The sequence below is a fragment of the Anarhichas minor genome, unplaced genomic scaffold (genome assembly GCF_050575085.1).
Source record: "Anarhichas minor isolate MPS153535 unplaced genomic scaffold, ASM5057508v1 ptg000040l, whole genome shotgun sequence".
Lineage (NCBI taxonomy): Eukaryota > Metazoa > Chordata > Actinopteri > Perciformes > Anarhichadidae > Anarhichas > Anarhichas minor.
This window is the reverse complement of record NW_027466486.1, coordinates 6,245,917-6,262,051: the sequence shown is the minus strand read 5'-3', so window position 1 is coordinate 6,262,051 and position 16,135 is coordinate 6,245,917. Positions and strand designations below refer to the sequence as shown.

Sequence of the window (16,135 nt, the reverse complement as noted above, 5' to 3'; positions counted from 1 at the left end):
AGGACAAACACATACACACACACACACACACACACACACACACACACACACACACACACACACACACACATTAACGTACGGGAACGAACGGTGAACGGTCCAGCCCTTCCATTAGCCTAATGAAGTGGCTCCCCAAGATGGATGACATGACATCACCTCCACCACCAATCACAATATCACCCCTAAAAAACCTTCCACTAAAAGCCCCCACACCCCCCATTGCTTACTGCAGCAAATGGACGATGAGCAGTCCAGGGCCCATTCGGCCCCCTCACAACACTTTTATTGGTCTGGTTATTTATCTCTTTAATGCAATTGGCTGGGAGTGGATGCCTATGTATGCGTCTGGCTAGTAAATCACAGTGGGTTGGGTCAGCAAAGTGATTAAAAGAACTTTGGCTCAACAATGACAATGGCACCAAGCGGACGGCATGCAGTCCATCTGCATTCAGAGCGGCAACAGGCAGGCAGACGCTATGGGAAGCCTTAGGGCAGCAGCTCCCAGTTTGTATGTCCATACAAATTGAAATTGATTTGGCAATGCATTGTTTTTTCTCCATTTAGACACACTTTTTTTTTTTTACCCACTTCTCAATTACCCTCTCTCCTAACTGGATAACCAAGTCAAACAGAGCTTTTCACGATATGTGATTGCAGGCTCTGGTGACAAACAACAACCTGAAAATGTCCGGAAAAACTGTGAAGCTGATAGCTCAAATTTCCACGCTCACTTGAGTAGATGTACGTGATAAACTTTACAAAATGATAATCAAACTTTGGCGTGGATATGGCCTAAAACACTTCCTGGTTGAGGGGACATAATCTCCCCTTCACCCATTCTATCCCAGAAGGACAAAGAGAAGTGTTTATGGGTGGAAGGATGCAGGTACAGGCATCCATAAACAGGCAGTGTTTTACAGGCAGCGGTACGGCCCGAGGGTCTGTCAAGGTTTACGAGTGCCCAGGCCCTTTAAAGCAAGAGTATTTAAGTGCGGTATTTACATAAAGCATGGCGAGCTGTCCGTCCCAAGCAGGCCTCACACCAGTGTAGAAATGTTTACTGATTACCACAGGTTGATAGGCGGAAGCTGACATGTCATTGGACCAAGCATAATCAGATATTCCTGTGCTATAGGATCTAAATTATAAAGAAATTCCATTTAGAACATATTGTTATGATCAAAAGATTGAAATATTGTCAAAATTCAAAGCACAAAATGTAAAATACTGTAATTATTGCGCAGTAACGGCTGTGGTTTTTGTAGTACAGCTCAAGCTTTAGCCCTCAGAATACAAACTGTGGTACTACAAATCTTTGTTGCACAAGCACATGAAATCAAACTCACATAATCTCACTCGGTTCCAGTGTCAATTTGGCCCTTCCACAGGCCAGCTCGCTCTCTTTTTTTCTCCAGCTTTTATTTTTCAACTTCTTTTACTCCAGAGAGAAAAAAAAGCATATGACTGATGAAATCACAATGAACGCTATGGAAAACAGACTCAGCTGCCCAACTGGACCGTGCATTTGCGTGGGGGGGTTTGTGTAGGTGTGTGTCACCTTTACAGTATGTTTGCTTATTATTAGCAGATGTCCCTATCCACTGGGGGAGGTACACTCCAAACAGAGGCAGAGGGAGAGAGGAGAGGAGGGATGGGGAGGATAGAGGGAGGTGGGAAGTATTGAGATATGCTGGGACAGCAGTACCACCCTGATGTGAGTCACAGGACACACTGTCAGCAGCCATCCAACATCACACACTGACTCATTACGCTGGAGGAGACGAGATGACAACAGTAGCCATGATCAAGGAGAATGGAAGAGGTGCATCAGTGAGAGAAAAGACGATGAAAGGACGCAGTCAGCAATTCTGGTGGTGGCGTTTCTCTCGGCCCTGCGCTGATGATGGCACTGAAACTTACAGATGTACACAAACACATACGCAGCAGACTTAACATTTTCATTCAGGGCTCTCTGTACTTGCTGATCAAATAAAGTCACATTTTAGTCTGTCCTCCTAATAAGAACCACGGCATCAGTCATCTATTAGCAAATGCCAGAAACAATATTCTTACATTGAAGCCCTTTTCCAGTCTTGTGGACAGGAAAAGGACAGGGATTGTGACTGTAGTGTGATGGGAGCAAAGGACGAATTAGATGGATGGGTCAAGAAAATGTCGGAATGACACACTAGACCATTGCTAGTTTCCCATCAGTCATCATTTCTTATTTCAACCCAAACCACATTTTTTGCCTCATCCTCGCCCTTAACAACAGCATACATTTTGGCCCTTAATTTAGAGGACTTGTTTTTGAGTTGGGGTCAGTTCAACAGTGTGTCTTCTCAACATGCTGGAAAAATAAACCTTTATTGTATGTTTTGTAGTTTGTTAAAAATAATTATGACTGCTTAAATGAAATCACCACCTGGTATTCTGACAAAGGAGACTAATTCATAACAAATGCCATCTCAGGTGGGAGGCAAAAAATGAAATGCCATGATGTACCGGATTTAGAGAAGAGACGCATGCGTTCATCTAATTATGTAATTTTCTTACACCCTGTTGAGAATATTCACATGCTGTAGCACTAAATGATACACACCGATTAGCATTTTGTTTTGCCTCTTTTTTTTGGAAATTTGCTTAAAACATGCAGAACAACACGTCTGACACGTTTCCCTATACAGGTTACTGAGGGCTGCCTGTATGCATGTGTATGCTTTGATTTGGGCTTGAAGATATGGATTACTTCACTGTAATGTGATTCCACAACATCTTCCCTGACAAACACCATAATGTGTCTGTGGATATGTTGACAGTGGACAGGTTTTATTCATAAGGTGTGTGTACGTGCGACGCAAGATGTCATGGCTAGTTGAAGCTTATAGATTTTCCTCATTAGAAGCCGATGTACGTGTCCGTGTAGCGCGCTGTCCCCTGGCCAAGTGGAAAGCAGGACCATTAGGTCGGCAGAGGAGGGGCCATTTATTAGGCTCTTTTCTGGCTGTGGCTATATTATCTTCCGTGATGCTATTTGTCTGAGACCAACCAAGCCGCCGCTGTGACAGGATGGGGGGGGGGGGGGGGGGGGGGAGATGAATGATGGGCTCTGAGACACAGCCAGTTTTGCTTCGCTGACAAACTGGGGCAAGAGCTGGAGGGATGTGGAGAGGAGAACGAAGAGAAAGAGCAGAGGTGGAGGCAGGGCAGGGAATGAACGCAAACGGGAGACACTGCGGTAGCCGTTCGCAAGAGGACACAATTTACAGCACCTGTTGGCTCTGATTGATCAAGGGAAGAGGAGAGAGGGTAATGGCGTCTGGTCTGACATGGAATGAAGTGATGGGACAGAGGAGAGGGTTAAACCCAGAGACGCAGAGAAAAATAATGTGTGAGAGAATGAGAGGGATATTGGGATGGAGGAGGATAATACAGAGTAAAGAGAAGATGGGGAGTGAGGAAACAAAAAAAAGGCAATAAACCATGAGAAAGAAATAGAAGGAGAGTGGGAGATGCATGAAGAGAAAAGGTCGTTGGTGCGGGAATGTGTGAGGCAGAGAGACGGAGGGAATATATATATTTGTCCCCTGATGGGAGTGTGTTAGGAGTCCATCTGTGGAGAAATGAGATCAGTGGCTGACTTAGTGGTAGAGGAAGATTTTGCTGCCCTGCGGCTTACACACTGACTCAACAGCCTCTCCCCCGTCCCTCTCTTTCACTCTCTGTTCTCATACAACCTGCAGCGCATTTAATCTGCTGGGCGATTCTGTGTGTATGTTCCGGTTTTGTGTGTGTGCGCAAAAGCGGACGCAAGCCTTATTACCCAGGCTGCTGCCCCACTCCACCTCTACATCAAATGACTAGGGCAGTCTCCTCCACTCGGCTCTCCTCACTATCTCTTTTGCTCCGTCCCAGCTGAGACCACAGAGCGCTCTTCTCATAGAATCACCCACTAAATCATCTATCCACCAAACAGACACCTTGGCAAACACTCTTACTGGAAGCTTTCCTTTTCAATCTAAACACACACAGGACAGAGGGTGGGTCTGTATGCGCATATGTGTATGTGTGTGTGTGTGTGTGTGTGTGTGTGTGTGTATATGTTCGGGAAGGGAGTCAACAAGAAAAGCAAAATTCCTGTAATGTTTGTTCATATAAACAGCAATGCATTTGTTTATATTTGTGATTCATTTCAGGCAGCTACTCAGAATTCCACTGGTGAGTTTGCGTGTGAGGTCCTTGTTAAGTTCTCAGTAACTAGGTTTCAAAGACATTTACACAATCAGGCTACGCCATTACTAAAGACTTTAGTAATGTTTAAATCGATTGCTCAATAACATCCAGGGGGCAAGCTCCGGGTCTGAAAAGTGAGGCCTATACAGAAGTGCCCCAAACCTGCATTCTTTCTAATGGCCAGCAGGGGGCAACTCCACTGGTTGCAAAAAGAAGTCCGATTGTATAGAAGTCTCTGAGAAAATTCCCCTACTTCTCACTTGATTTATTGTCCCCAGTAAACATTGTAAACATGGGTTTGTGGTCTCAATCGCTAGTTTCAAGTCTTCTTCAATACAACATGATTCATTTGGTAAATGATGGTCCCATTTAGAGTACTATAGACAATAAGTCAGTATGCTTTAGGGTGTGTCAAATAATGCCAATGTAACCAACGATATTCTGTCATTTACAGTAATATTAAGTCATTAGCATAGTGTTTTGTAATACATTAGCTTTTTCGGCAGTACAAAAAAAGACATAAACACTAACGGTTTAACGAACTACAGCGAACTGCTGGTGCAACTGGCATCGCTACTCAAAGTACATATATGTGTCCACATATGATCACATTCATCACACAGGTAACCACATACACCACAGGGTGAGCACCAAAACCATATGAAAAAAGGATACTCAACCCGCACACCCGACACACACACACTCACACACACACACACACACACACACACACTTAGTACATAGTACTTAGTACATAGTACATCTAACACAACAAAGACCTTCTCGTCCCAGGAAACCATGATGAATTGAGAAACAGGCCCGGTGCTGGTGATGCGGTGACAGAGTGTGCCAGAGGAGAGCTAGAGGAGGGAGGAGAGGAAGGTGAGCCAGAGGGGGAAGGCAGATTAGAGCGCCTGGAGGATGCTGAGGAGGAGAAGGAGGAAGAAGTGAGGAAGAGAGATGAAACACGAAAGAAGAGCAGCAGAGGAGGTAGCTAGTGGGTCATAGTATCAGACTGAGATTACTTTGCCGCTGGGCTTCCCTGATTACAGCACAGTGCTGGACAACAATAAAAGACACGAGGATTGGTGTGAGCGGCGCAGACACCCAACCAACACACTCCGAGAGCCTGAGGGTCCAATGGGAAGCAACAGCTACACCTCTCTGTTCTCAACATCAAGGTGTACTGTTTATGTCTACAAGTACCTTTGTGTTACATAAAGTGCGTGTGCATTGTGGATTACATTCAAGGGGAAGAAATACATCAGACGCATTAGTGAGCTCACCAAAGCTATTTCTCCCCCTCGCTCTTCTCTGGTTTCAGAGCAGTCAACCATAGGCTCTCATAATACACACTCTCTCCTTGCTCAAACTTTCCTCTTGATCTATGTTTCATGCCTTGACTGGGTGTACTAGACGGAGCCGGAGCACATAGTGCTTCAGCCTTCATACGGAGTCACAAAATTCTCCTGGCCTTATGAGGACGAGGAGGAGAGAGCATTTAATTAATCAGGAGTGTCTCTCTTCTCTCACTTTCTTTTCCCACTGCTCTATCTGGCTCTGTGGCGTTTGATGAGAGTAGCAGTGTCTGTTGGTGGCTTTTTAAACAGTTTCAGAATGTAATGGCTTATTTTTGCCAGCCTCATTCCATCCCAAACAAACTGACCAACTCTATGCATCCAATTGAGGATTGAAGTCTGCAAATATCGTGTCTCAGCTGAATGGGTAGTCAATTTGGAAGAATGGATGTTTTCAGCTGTCATCTTGAAGAATCTGGCTTTCGTTTGTGATCTTCTTCAAATGGCACTCTGTGGTTCAACTATTGATTTGAAAGTTGGAGCTGCCTGTGATTTGTTGTGTCAAGGCAGTTATTTGTCTTTCCACTCAGAGTATTTCAATATTTCAACGAGAAGCTGAAATTAGTCAAAGAAAATAAATCAGCAACTATTTTGATAATTGACAAGTCGTTTATGAAGCAAAAATGCCAAACAATTTCTCATTCCAGCTTCTTAATAAATGTGAGGATTTCCTGCTTTTCCTCTGTTTCATGGCGGTGCAAATTTAATAGGATTTTCTTCGAACAAAACAAACAATTGGATGACATCACCTCGGACATGCCAATACATATTTCTCACTATTTTCTGACCTTTTATAGATTAAACAATTAATCAGGAAAAAAAAAATAATCTTTCCAGTTCTTCGAAAAGCTTTACCTTGAACTTAACATTTCATGGTACATTGTAAATCAATCCCTTGTGGGTTATGATCCCAGAATTTGGTCTTTTATTGAGATTATCACATTTTTTAAAGCATACTAATCTTCAGGGGAAAATGATTTGACTTCCATGCCCAGGAGAGGGGGACGGAGTAGAGTCGATTGGTCATTTGCGGTGAGGATCATTTATATTAATAACAAGCGGGAGTGTGCCTGCAGCCGTGCCTCAGCTCATGTCCCTGTGATGAATGCTTTATTGTTTGGTGTCCAATATTTCTTGAATATTCATTATTACTATACATATATAGATTTTATGCAGTCATGGGTTTCATTCCCTTTAGCGATTCCTTTTAATCTATATGGGAGTGGAACAAATAATTAAATTCCTAGAAAAGTTAACATATTTATGCAAAGTAACACACAAGTGTAATATGTCGCTGCAAGAATTTGTGTCTTTAGTGCCATAACACACTGTACTGAAAAACAACAGATAAAACATAAATATGAAAAATCCTCAGAAAGTTCATCCACTGCAATGTGACAGCCTGATATGAATGTGTGTCTCTATTCCAAGCAAAGATAGCGATTCTGTTACCTATGGATCCACTCTGTCTCCATATCTCTGACTCTCAGCCGTGTTCCGGGCACTTTGTGGGGCTCCCTGAGGAGAAAGGTTACACCGCTGATCTGCTACAGTGCAATCAGACTTCAGACAGAGCCTTGAACTTCAGCTGTATCCTGCAGAGCGGCAGCTGGTTACGGGTGTGAGTTAGAGAGAGGCAGACGCACGGTAAGAGTGGGAGGTAGCGAGGAGCAAGTCCAAAAGTTAAGAGAAATATGCCCCTTGAATAATCAACGCCCCAAATCAATTTGTTCAACGTCCAAGAGGAGCGGGCGGACTACAGAGGAATGTGTGGAGTGGGCGGTCGCTCAGCGAGCATCCAAGTCCATATCTCCGACAAACACACAACAGCCAGTCTGCCTGAGTCCAGAGAGGAGATGGCCAGGAGGGACGGGGCTGAGGAGAGGGACAAAATGCTTCTTATTTTTCTTCTCTTCTTTCCCTTCTTCTTTCTGTTTTTTATAGATGCTGCAATGCACATCTGACTTCATACTTTTTTTTAATCAACAACTACTTGTTTCATTCAATCTACCCTAAATGGACAAAAGTATGTGGACATGTGAACAAAGAATACAAACATCTGAACATTTCACCCATATGTTATTGTGAGTCAGACGAAAATACCACTATTAAAATACAGAAACTCGTGAAAAGTACACAAAAATGTGTGTGTTCTGTGAATACATTTACAAATTACATTTGCATTGCCCTTGTATGTGCTCTGGCAGAATGTTTTTATTTTATTTTTAAGTTAAATAACAACGTTGATAAAGCTGCATTGGAATGAACTGATGACAAAGACAGAGAGAGAGATGCAGTGCAGTACAAGTGGATGGACTAGAAAAGGCCTGCAGGCAGCAACTGGCCTACTGTGCCCTGCTCAATAAAGGCAGCCATTTTATGACCACGCCTCTCGGCATTTTGATTTTAATACTCTTCCTCTCTTTACCTGTCTTTATCGCTTCCTGTGTTTCTTTTGTCTCCAACAGCTGTATTTTCCTTTTCATTTGTCTTTGAATTCTTACTCTGCCTGTCGTCTGTCGCTGCCTTTTTACTCAAGTATTCCTGAATGCTATAAAGAGAGCACAAGCGCTGGCTTAACTAGATTAGCATGTATCCAATTTCTCACATTGACAAATTAATTTCCGTACAAATTAAATGAAGGAACCCTCCGTTGGTATTTTCCAAGGAAATTGCAGATGGTTTTAAAGAATGAAATAAAACAACAAGAAAAAAAAATCGAATTAACAGGAGAGCAAAATATAGGTAGGCTAATAAATTAGGAAGAAATAAAGGGTTGACAGAATCCTATATTGTCTATAAAACTGAGTAATGTGAGACAGAGAGGTCGCTGCCGAGGTGGATTTGGATGCAAAGGAGATTCAGAGAAAGGGAGGGGAGCGAGAGGGAAACACTGGAAACAAAAAAACAGCCGTGTCTATTACAGGATCTGCTATTTTCCTGCAGGCGATGGCGAGGCAGAGGTAAAAAACAATAATAAAAGTGCGGGAGAGGGCAGGAGACGGAGGATGGGGAAGGAGAGGAGAAAAAAATAAAAACAGCACCCAGACAGAGACAACATGAGTGGCAGGCGACGGCGCGTAGCTGTCTGGCTGCGCAGATCCACTGACATTTACAGAGTGGCCGATCGCTCCTCGCCATCCTCCCCCTTGAAAAGTTCAAACGCGCACAGATCCACGGAGGAAATGCTACGCCGCGTGGATTAACGCACTGTCTCACATCTCTCTGCAGGCCTCCCCTCCATCTTTGTGTGTTATGGCTTCCACTCTGCCCATTTGTGCCTCATTGTAGTTTCACGTCTGTCTCCTACCCGTGTCTGTATCTTCAGCAACAAAGGACAGATCTACAGTCTGATTCAAAAACATAGTAAAACTTTATCTGTGTGTGTGTGTACTTTGAGCTTGGGCCGGCTGGCAGACATACAGGTAGGAAGAGCGGTGTGGGCACCCAGGGTGGGGAAAGGCTGCTGAGACAGGCCTCATTAGAGATGAGCAGTCGCCCAGCTTTTGGCTCAGCGGGGGAACTCCCTACCGCCACCACCTCCATGCCATCTAAACCCCCACCGCTTCATCCACGCACAAACAAACACACACACACACACACACATGCTGACACATGCCGATGGCTGGCTCACTGGCTGGGAGGAAACACCGAATGCACTTCCTCTGACCTCAGTGTTTTTCTTGTTTCTGTGCTGGAACAGAGGGACACTGATGTCGTCTCTTTTTTTCCTCTCTTATTACCCTCTAACGATATCTCTCTTCTCCTTGTTTGCAGTCTTGCATTTTAATTATGTTCATTTTAATGCTGTATTTAATAAAGAGCTGTTAGTAACTCGTAGAAACACACAGACAACATGGGTAGAGGTCTGGCTACAATCAAATCAATCACTACCCCCAATTCTTCAAAGAAAATGACACCAAACACTGCATTTCCCCTCATTTCCCAAGATTCTCATTTTGTCTGTTGCTTTTAAACATCATCATTAGAAGACCAGACAGAAAGCAGCTAGAGTGGGACCACTAGAAGTAAACAACAAACGTGACTCGTGTCTCTTGGTGAGGCACGATGTGTTTACTTCTTCTTGTTTTACTGTTGCAATAAAACCGCTGACAAGTTTATCTGCGAAACACAGTGTGACTGTAGCACAAACAGAGAATAGTCAGTCACAAACAGAATAGTGTGACAGTAAAATACAATATTTATGCAAAGCTTGCTAATATTAGCCACAATTAGTTACCATAAGCTACCGCACCTTAAAACGTTCTATGGCCCTGCTTGTCACCTGTCAACGCACAAGAGATCAACCCTGAGGCATAATTTACATAAATGTGTATCTATAGTTTCAGTAGAGTTATGGGAAACAATACAGGAGGTAACCTTTTTGTTATGCATATAAAAATATATATTCTGGCAGAGTTTAGCCTGATCAACTTGATTATGTTTGCTTAGTCCCTTACTGTATTTAGACCCCCCTGGATCACACCGATAGGATGTTTAATCTAAAAGGGAAAATATTCAAAAAGATAACAATATATGTAAGTACCATGGTGATACCTTTAGATTAATCTTAGTGCCTTCACTAATGATCTGCCCAGCTATGGTGCTTGAACTTTCCCTGTTCCTCGTCTCTCCCGCCACACATGCAGCCTGGAGAGAATCCGCCTGCGGAGATGATGGTCGGCCCGCCCTCTTCGTCACCTCTTAATCAGAGTGTCGGCACTGACTGCCCAGAATTGGATCAACCTCAGTGACCCCTGCTGCTGCTTTCCCTTTCAGAGGTCAGACTCACATCACTGCACTGTCTCCGAGGCAGCGGCACACGCTCTTAAATGAAATCTTATTTCTCCCATTTCCTGTCTCTCTCTTTGTCTTTCTCTCCCTCTGGCTTGATGTATTAACCCGGGCGTGATCTTTCACAGCCCGGCCCTGAGTTACTGGAGTTCTCTTTCTCTTTATTCTGAACAGTGCTTGAGTTTGGCGCAAGACGTTAGTCTAGACAGAATTTTTCCCCGCGTCCGTCGATATTACCAAGACCAATATTTATGATAAATGATTAACAAGACAAGCTGTTCTTTTGACCACAGGTAAAACAGGCATGCAGGCGCACTTCTCTTGATTGGATTCGATTGCAGGAAAGCTGCAGTGTAAACAACACTGATTGCACATTGTCTGCAGGAACTCTTACTTAGTGTCCAAGATTAGGGTTTGTTTCACCTTCCAAGGGGCTGGTAAACAATGAAATATATAAACCCACCAGCTGCTATGAATATGTTTAACCTACTAAGATCAGAATGCATTTTTCATATAAATCCGTTACCTTGCCAATTCTTAAATGTATTATATTGTACAAAAGCAATTAGCTCATCAAACAATGAGTACTCATTTTAAGTGTGCCAAGTTTACAACAACAGTGTGACGTACAACTGGAGCAAATTAAAATTACAACACGGCATTCTGTTCGCACTTAAGTGCTCCGTGGTGCCAGTTTACTGCTTATCCCTTTGTCAATATACGTCGACAACCAACTGAAATGCTCAAAGGCATTTTATTCTATTTATATTACAACCTCTGGTTTGAATCTGTTAAGTGTTGGATTGTTATACCGTTTTATTTTTTCCACCCACTTTTAAGCCAAATCCACCCCAGACGTGTATATGCATTATGTCTACATGACGTATCGGCCAGATGTAGTGCCACAGATGGCCCTGATATATCCACCAAAGACATACTACCCCGACTTAAGCGTTATTTTCAGACACTGGTGTCATTCTCTATAGCCTAAAAATGCTTGTCAGCATAAAAAGCAGTACAAATGTGCAATGTGAGGTAGGTCTGGATGAGGACTAGATTCGACAACAGCTTGTTTTTAGTTAAACAAAAAGGTGATCTTCTTTCATGTTCTACGGGCCTAAAGAGTTTGACGGAGTGACATAGAGGACATCAAAATGTTGACAAGTATTTGCTCATGACGTGTGCCCTTGGTTCCGCTTGGCTGCCCACACATCAACACACACACACACACACACACACACACACACACACACACACACAGGTGTCAAGACACAAAGGCATCCATGCGTGAATCTATGTTTTCACCTTCCCGTGTTCCACCGCGTTTGCATCCGCTTGCATATCTAGCGTGTCCGTTTCTTTTCCAAGTGAGCATCAGTGTTCGGGTATAAGCTTGTTGGCAGGAGCTCACACCTCCACCGTGTACAGAGCGCACACGAAGGAGGCATGAACAATAGGTTTTAGCAAAGCACACACGGGTAGACACACACACACACAACGTAAAGATTTGCTTCGCCGACTTCCATTTTAGAGCCACGTCCAATATGTTGCACGATGCTTTGCTCCTCAATCAGTCCCCTCAGGTATGTAAGCTCTTCATTAAAGCTGCGGCAATCAGAGGGGAAAAAGTACTGCTCCTCGTAGAGAGAATAGATTACTTCCCCCATCTTTCATGGAAAGCTGTTTGCTAGAGTAGACACTCTCCTCCATTTTCATTAGCAGCTTGACTACTATATATTCTCCATATAATTGAGGTTGAAACCTTCTGCACTGTAATGGGGCTCTCCATAACAGTCTTTTAAAAGTGAACGCCTGCCATCCTTGGGCACTGTGTGGTATGGGCTTTTGTTGCGCAGAGTGTGTGTGTGTGTGTGTGTGTGTGTGTGTGTGTGTGTGTGTGTGTGTGTGAACTGCGATCAAACAAATCACTCCTTCACATCTTGCTACTTTTCAAAAGGTAGCTTTGAATAAACAAAGCATGTCCTCACTTTTTGAGAACCGATATCTGAAAAATGAAAGACAGAGATGAAAAATCCAATCTCTGCTTCTCTTTGTTAGGAGGACGCTGATTTGCTATTTACAAGCAAGACCCAGCTAAGAGTCTAAAAAACTCAAGGTGGCTGAGTCTTTGTGATCTTCGGCCACGCACTTTAATTGGTGCAATTTGGCAAAAATAATCATAATCTTCTGAAATCCCTTTTTACATGCTTCTTTATGCACGAGTCCACCAATCATTATTTTATTCAACTTCTTTTATGTTGCTTTTATGTCCCGTCCTTTAATGATGTTTTACGATAAGATGTTTGTGCACGAATGCGATTACAATTATTATATGATTACTTCATAAACTACAAACCACATTATAGGCTGAACAGCGTGGCTAATTATGTAGCCTTTTGAAAAACATCAGCTTTGCTATATTACTTTAGTTGCTAATCTTGCCTCTGGCTAGTTGAGCATACATGGCCAGCTTTCACTGAAACTAGTGTCCTTTAATTACCAGGCAGGTGAAATACTACAGCATGGTTGAATTGTGCATGTGTCAAGTGGCAGAGCTCAAACACAACACAGGCGGAATGTTTCCCTGTCATCTTCAATTCACCTTAGTTCCTCAATCAGACCGAAACATCTGAGAAGCCGACATCTGAGGGAGACTTAAGCTGATGAAAGGTGTCGATCGGGATCTAGACTTAAAGTGAAGTCAAGACGGTCAATGTTAGATGTGAGGTAAATTACTTGGCTGGAGCAATTTAAACAGCTAATGAAACATCTTAAGTCCGTCATAAAGCGGCAATTTCAGACTTCATTTTCTTCCAAGGGGGGGATGGCCCTGGACTCATCAATGTGATTTGGCTCTGCTTTCTATTACAGATGGACAAAAAATAATAATAGAGAAAACGCCGTGGCACAATATGACAGAATAGTCTTTTCTCAGTACTGACATCAAAATCATACAACTGTGTCCTCCTACCCATCTGGCTTCAGCTTTCAGTATCATCTGCCAATCTTTTGAAGGCTAATTCCTCAGCATCAAGCAAACCTACCTGCACTCTCTCTGCATCAGCCTAATAGCCAAGCACACGGCATCAAACCTTCTTACAACAAGTTAGTGCGGGTGATTTGTGGCGGTGTGTAAATTGGAAGTTGCGGTCTGAGTCATAAATAGGAGGGAGAGAGGACGACAGCGCTCTGCCAGATTCGGGGGGGGGGGGGCTGCAGCCTCACGTAGGCGAGAAACGCTTTCTTAATTATCTCGTCAAACAAATCACTCTGCTCACTCCCAAAGCCAGAGTGTAAAATAACACAGTAAGGAGTCAATAGGGAGGACTGAGGTTCAGACCGGCAGTCAGACAGTCAAAGGTATGAATGTGGACTGTAGCCCTGCGGTGAAAGGAGAACCTCCTCACTTCAAATTTTTCCTTTTGTATCTCTGAAGCTTTTTCATTCAAAACCATCACGTTGTAGGGGCTCTTACCCTTGAAAACATGATCTAGTATCAAATTCTAGTAAAATAGATTCAAATTCCAGAATTTAGCTCATTTATCCGGGGTGATTTTCCGCAAGTGCGACGGTGCAAGAACATTCACCTCCAACATAACTAAAGTTAAGCAACTAAGAAGAAGAGGTTCAAAGGTTTTACAGCGTATTAAGAATGAATGCAAAGTGAATTTTTCCCTTTTTTATTTTTACTGAAGTATTTTTGAGATCTATGCTTACAGATGTTTCTGTGTATCTCTAACTATATATATATATATATACAGTATATGTTTAAATTTACCTAGCAACTACCAAGTTATGATAACATTTGTTGTTGAGCTTTTCATATTGGTAGTGTAGCAAAATATAGAAATGTTATGTCAGTGTTAATGCTCCAACCCTTCTTAAAATCATTGTTAGCATCCTTATACTTTCTGTATACAACTGATAACATTTGTGCATCTTTACAAAGAGCTCTTATCTTTAGATTTTTCAATTCAAGTATATGTTAAGGAGAATATCAACTGTCAATACAGTTTTTGTTTTTCTTTCTTTTTATCCAAATTAGTCAAGTTTAAATACTGTCTGCAGGTATTCCTTTCAGGCTGCATTCAACCCTGACAACCTTTATCAATGAGGAGGAACAGCCTGTGTTTTGCCTTAGAGGCGAAAACCAGGGAAAAAATACACAACGTATTCATGGCTGCTCATTAAGCTTACTGCTTTGATTGTAATAAAAACTGACAAGAGAGTAAAAGGATGCTGTTCAGAGAGACTTTAGTAAACCTAAAACCTAAAACCTAAAACCATAAAAGGGAGGAGGACAAAAAAGGACTTTGAAAAGTGTCGGGGACATGTCCCCCTCATTCCCGGTGGAAACTGAAACAAATTTACAGCACACGCTCTCATTTTTCTTTCTGACATTCATGGATTGAAGTCACACAGGTTGGAATAAGCGAGGAATTTGTGCTCGATATCAATTCAACTTGCATGGACGAATCTTTGCTTCAATTTGTGCCGCCTATCCGACCCTCATCCACTCACATCTTTCCAACTACTCTGTATGAAATCACGCCACCTTTACGAATCTCTTATTTCTATCACCAGAGTGAACAAATTCCTGAAAAGTTCTCCTTTTTGAGAGACACAACACTTTCATTTACAGTAAGAGCAGCTCTGTCCGTATCGCTCCGTATGACTAATATAATGCTCTCTGCTAAATATGCCATCACAGCTGATGAAGACAGAGCTGAAATGTTACCAGTGCATGTGAAATGCTGAGTCAGACCACAATCCCCCAGCCCATTCTGATTCTTGTGAACGAGAGTGTCTGAGTTTGCTTAAATGAATGTGCACGTGTGAATACATCTTGCTCTCGTCTGTGCATATCCATAATGTATGAGTTGTCACTGTGCATGTTACGGTGTGTCTGTGGGCCCCTCGGTTGTGTGTTCTTGTACAGGGATGTGACTATGCGTCAACATCTGACATATATGTCACGTATATGTGAGCATGTGTGTGTGTGTGTGTGTGTGTGTGTGTGCGCGTGTTAGTAACTGCACAACCCGACCCTCCGGGGGACCATCAGTGTGTGAGTGTTTGAGAGAATAATACATTTGAGGAGGGCGGGGAGATGAGAGGATGCGACCACCAATCGATCCCTCTGCTGTTTCTCAAATTAAGAAAGAGGGATGAGTATGAGGGGCGGATAGAGAGGGAGAGAGACATAGAGAGACAGAAACCTGGGGGAGCTTGAAGTAGGTGGGGCCAAAGAGCGTTTCACTGTGGAAGACGTGGAGGCTGAGGAGGAACAAATGTAGATGAGCATAGGAAGAGAGAGAGAGAGAGAGAGAGAGAGAGAGAGATAGACACTGCAGCAGAGAGGGAGGGAGGTGAGTAGAGTGAAAGACAGCCGAAAGCTGACAGGAGTCCAATTAAGTGTCATCCCAGTAGAGGCAACCGTCCCCATCCTCTCCTGCCAGGGTTACGCGGCCTCAGCTTCCAAGGACAAACTGCTCGTCACGTGGTGCGACGCATATACACAAACCTCCTCACGCACAAAAACACACAAATGATATCTTAACAGTTTTGCCACATAAATGGAAACTGTGGACATCTGCAATCAGACTTCTCCTGAGGGGCTCAGCCTTTGGAGGACCGGCCGGGGACGAGTTGGTGCCAAAGATGGCTGGCGCCAGCAGCTATACTGGTCCCAAGGTGCAGATCTGTGCCAGGGGCTAACCCACTCATCTCTGCTCTGCTCTGCTCTGCTC

General features: G+C 43.3%; 1 protein-coding gene across 1 annotated transcript in view; it reads right to left on the bottom strand.

The window, feature by feature from the left end:
* Nucleotides 1-16,135, bottom strand: part of LOC142968267 (parkin coregulated gene protein-like) — a 63,844-nt gene that overhangs the window by 11,145 nt on the left and 36,564 nt on the right. Inside the window, exon 6 of the mRNA XM_076108074.1 lies at nucleotides 8,005-8,035. Coding sequence (XP_075964189.1) covers nucleotides 8,005-8,035 — 31 coding nt within the window. The remainder of the gene's footprint in view (nucleotides 1-8,004; nucleotides 8,036-16,135) is intronic.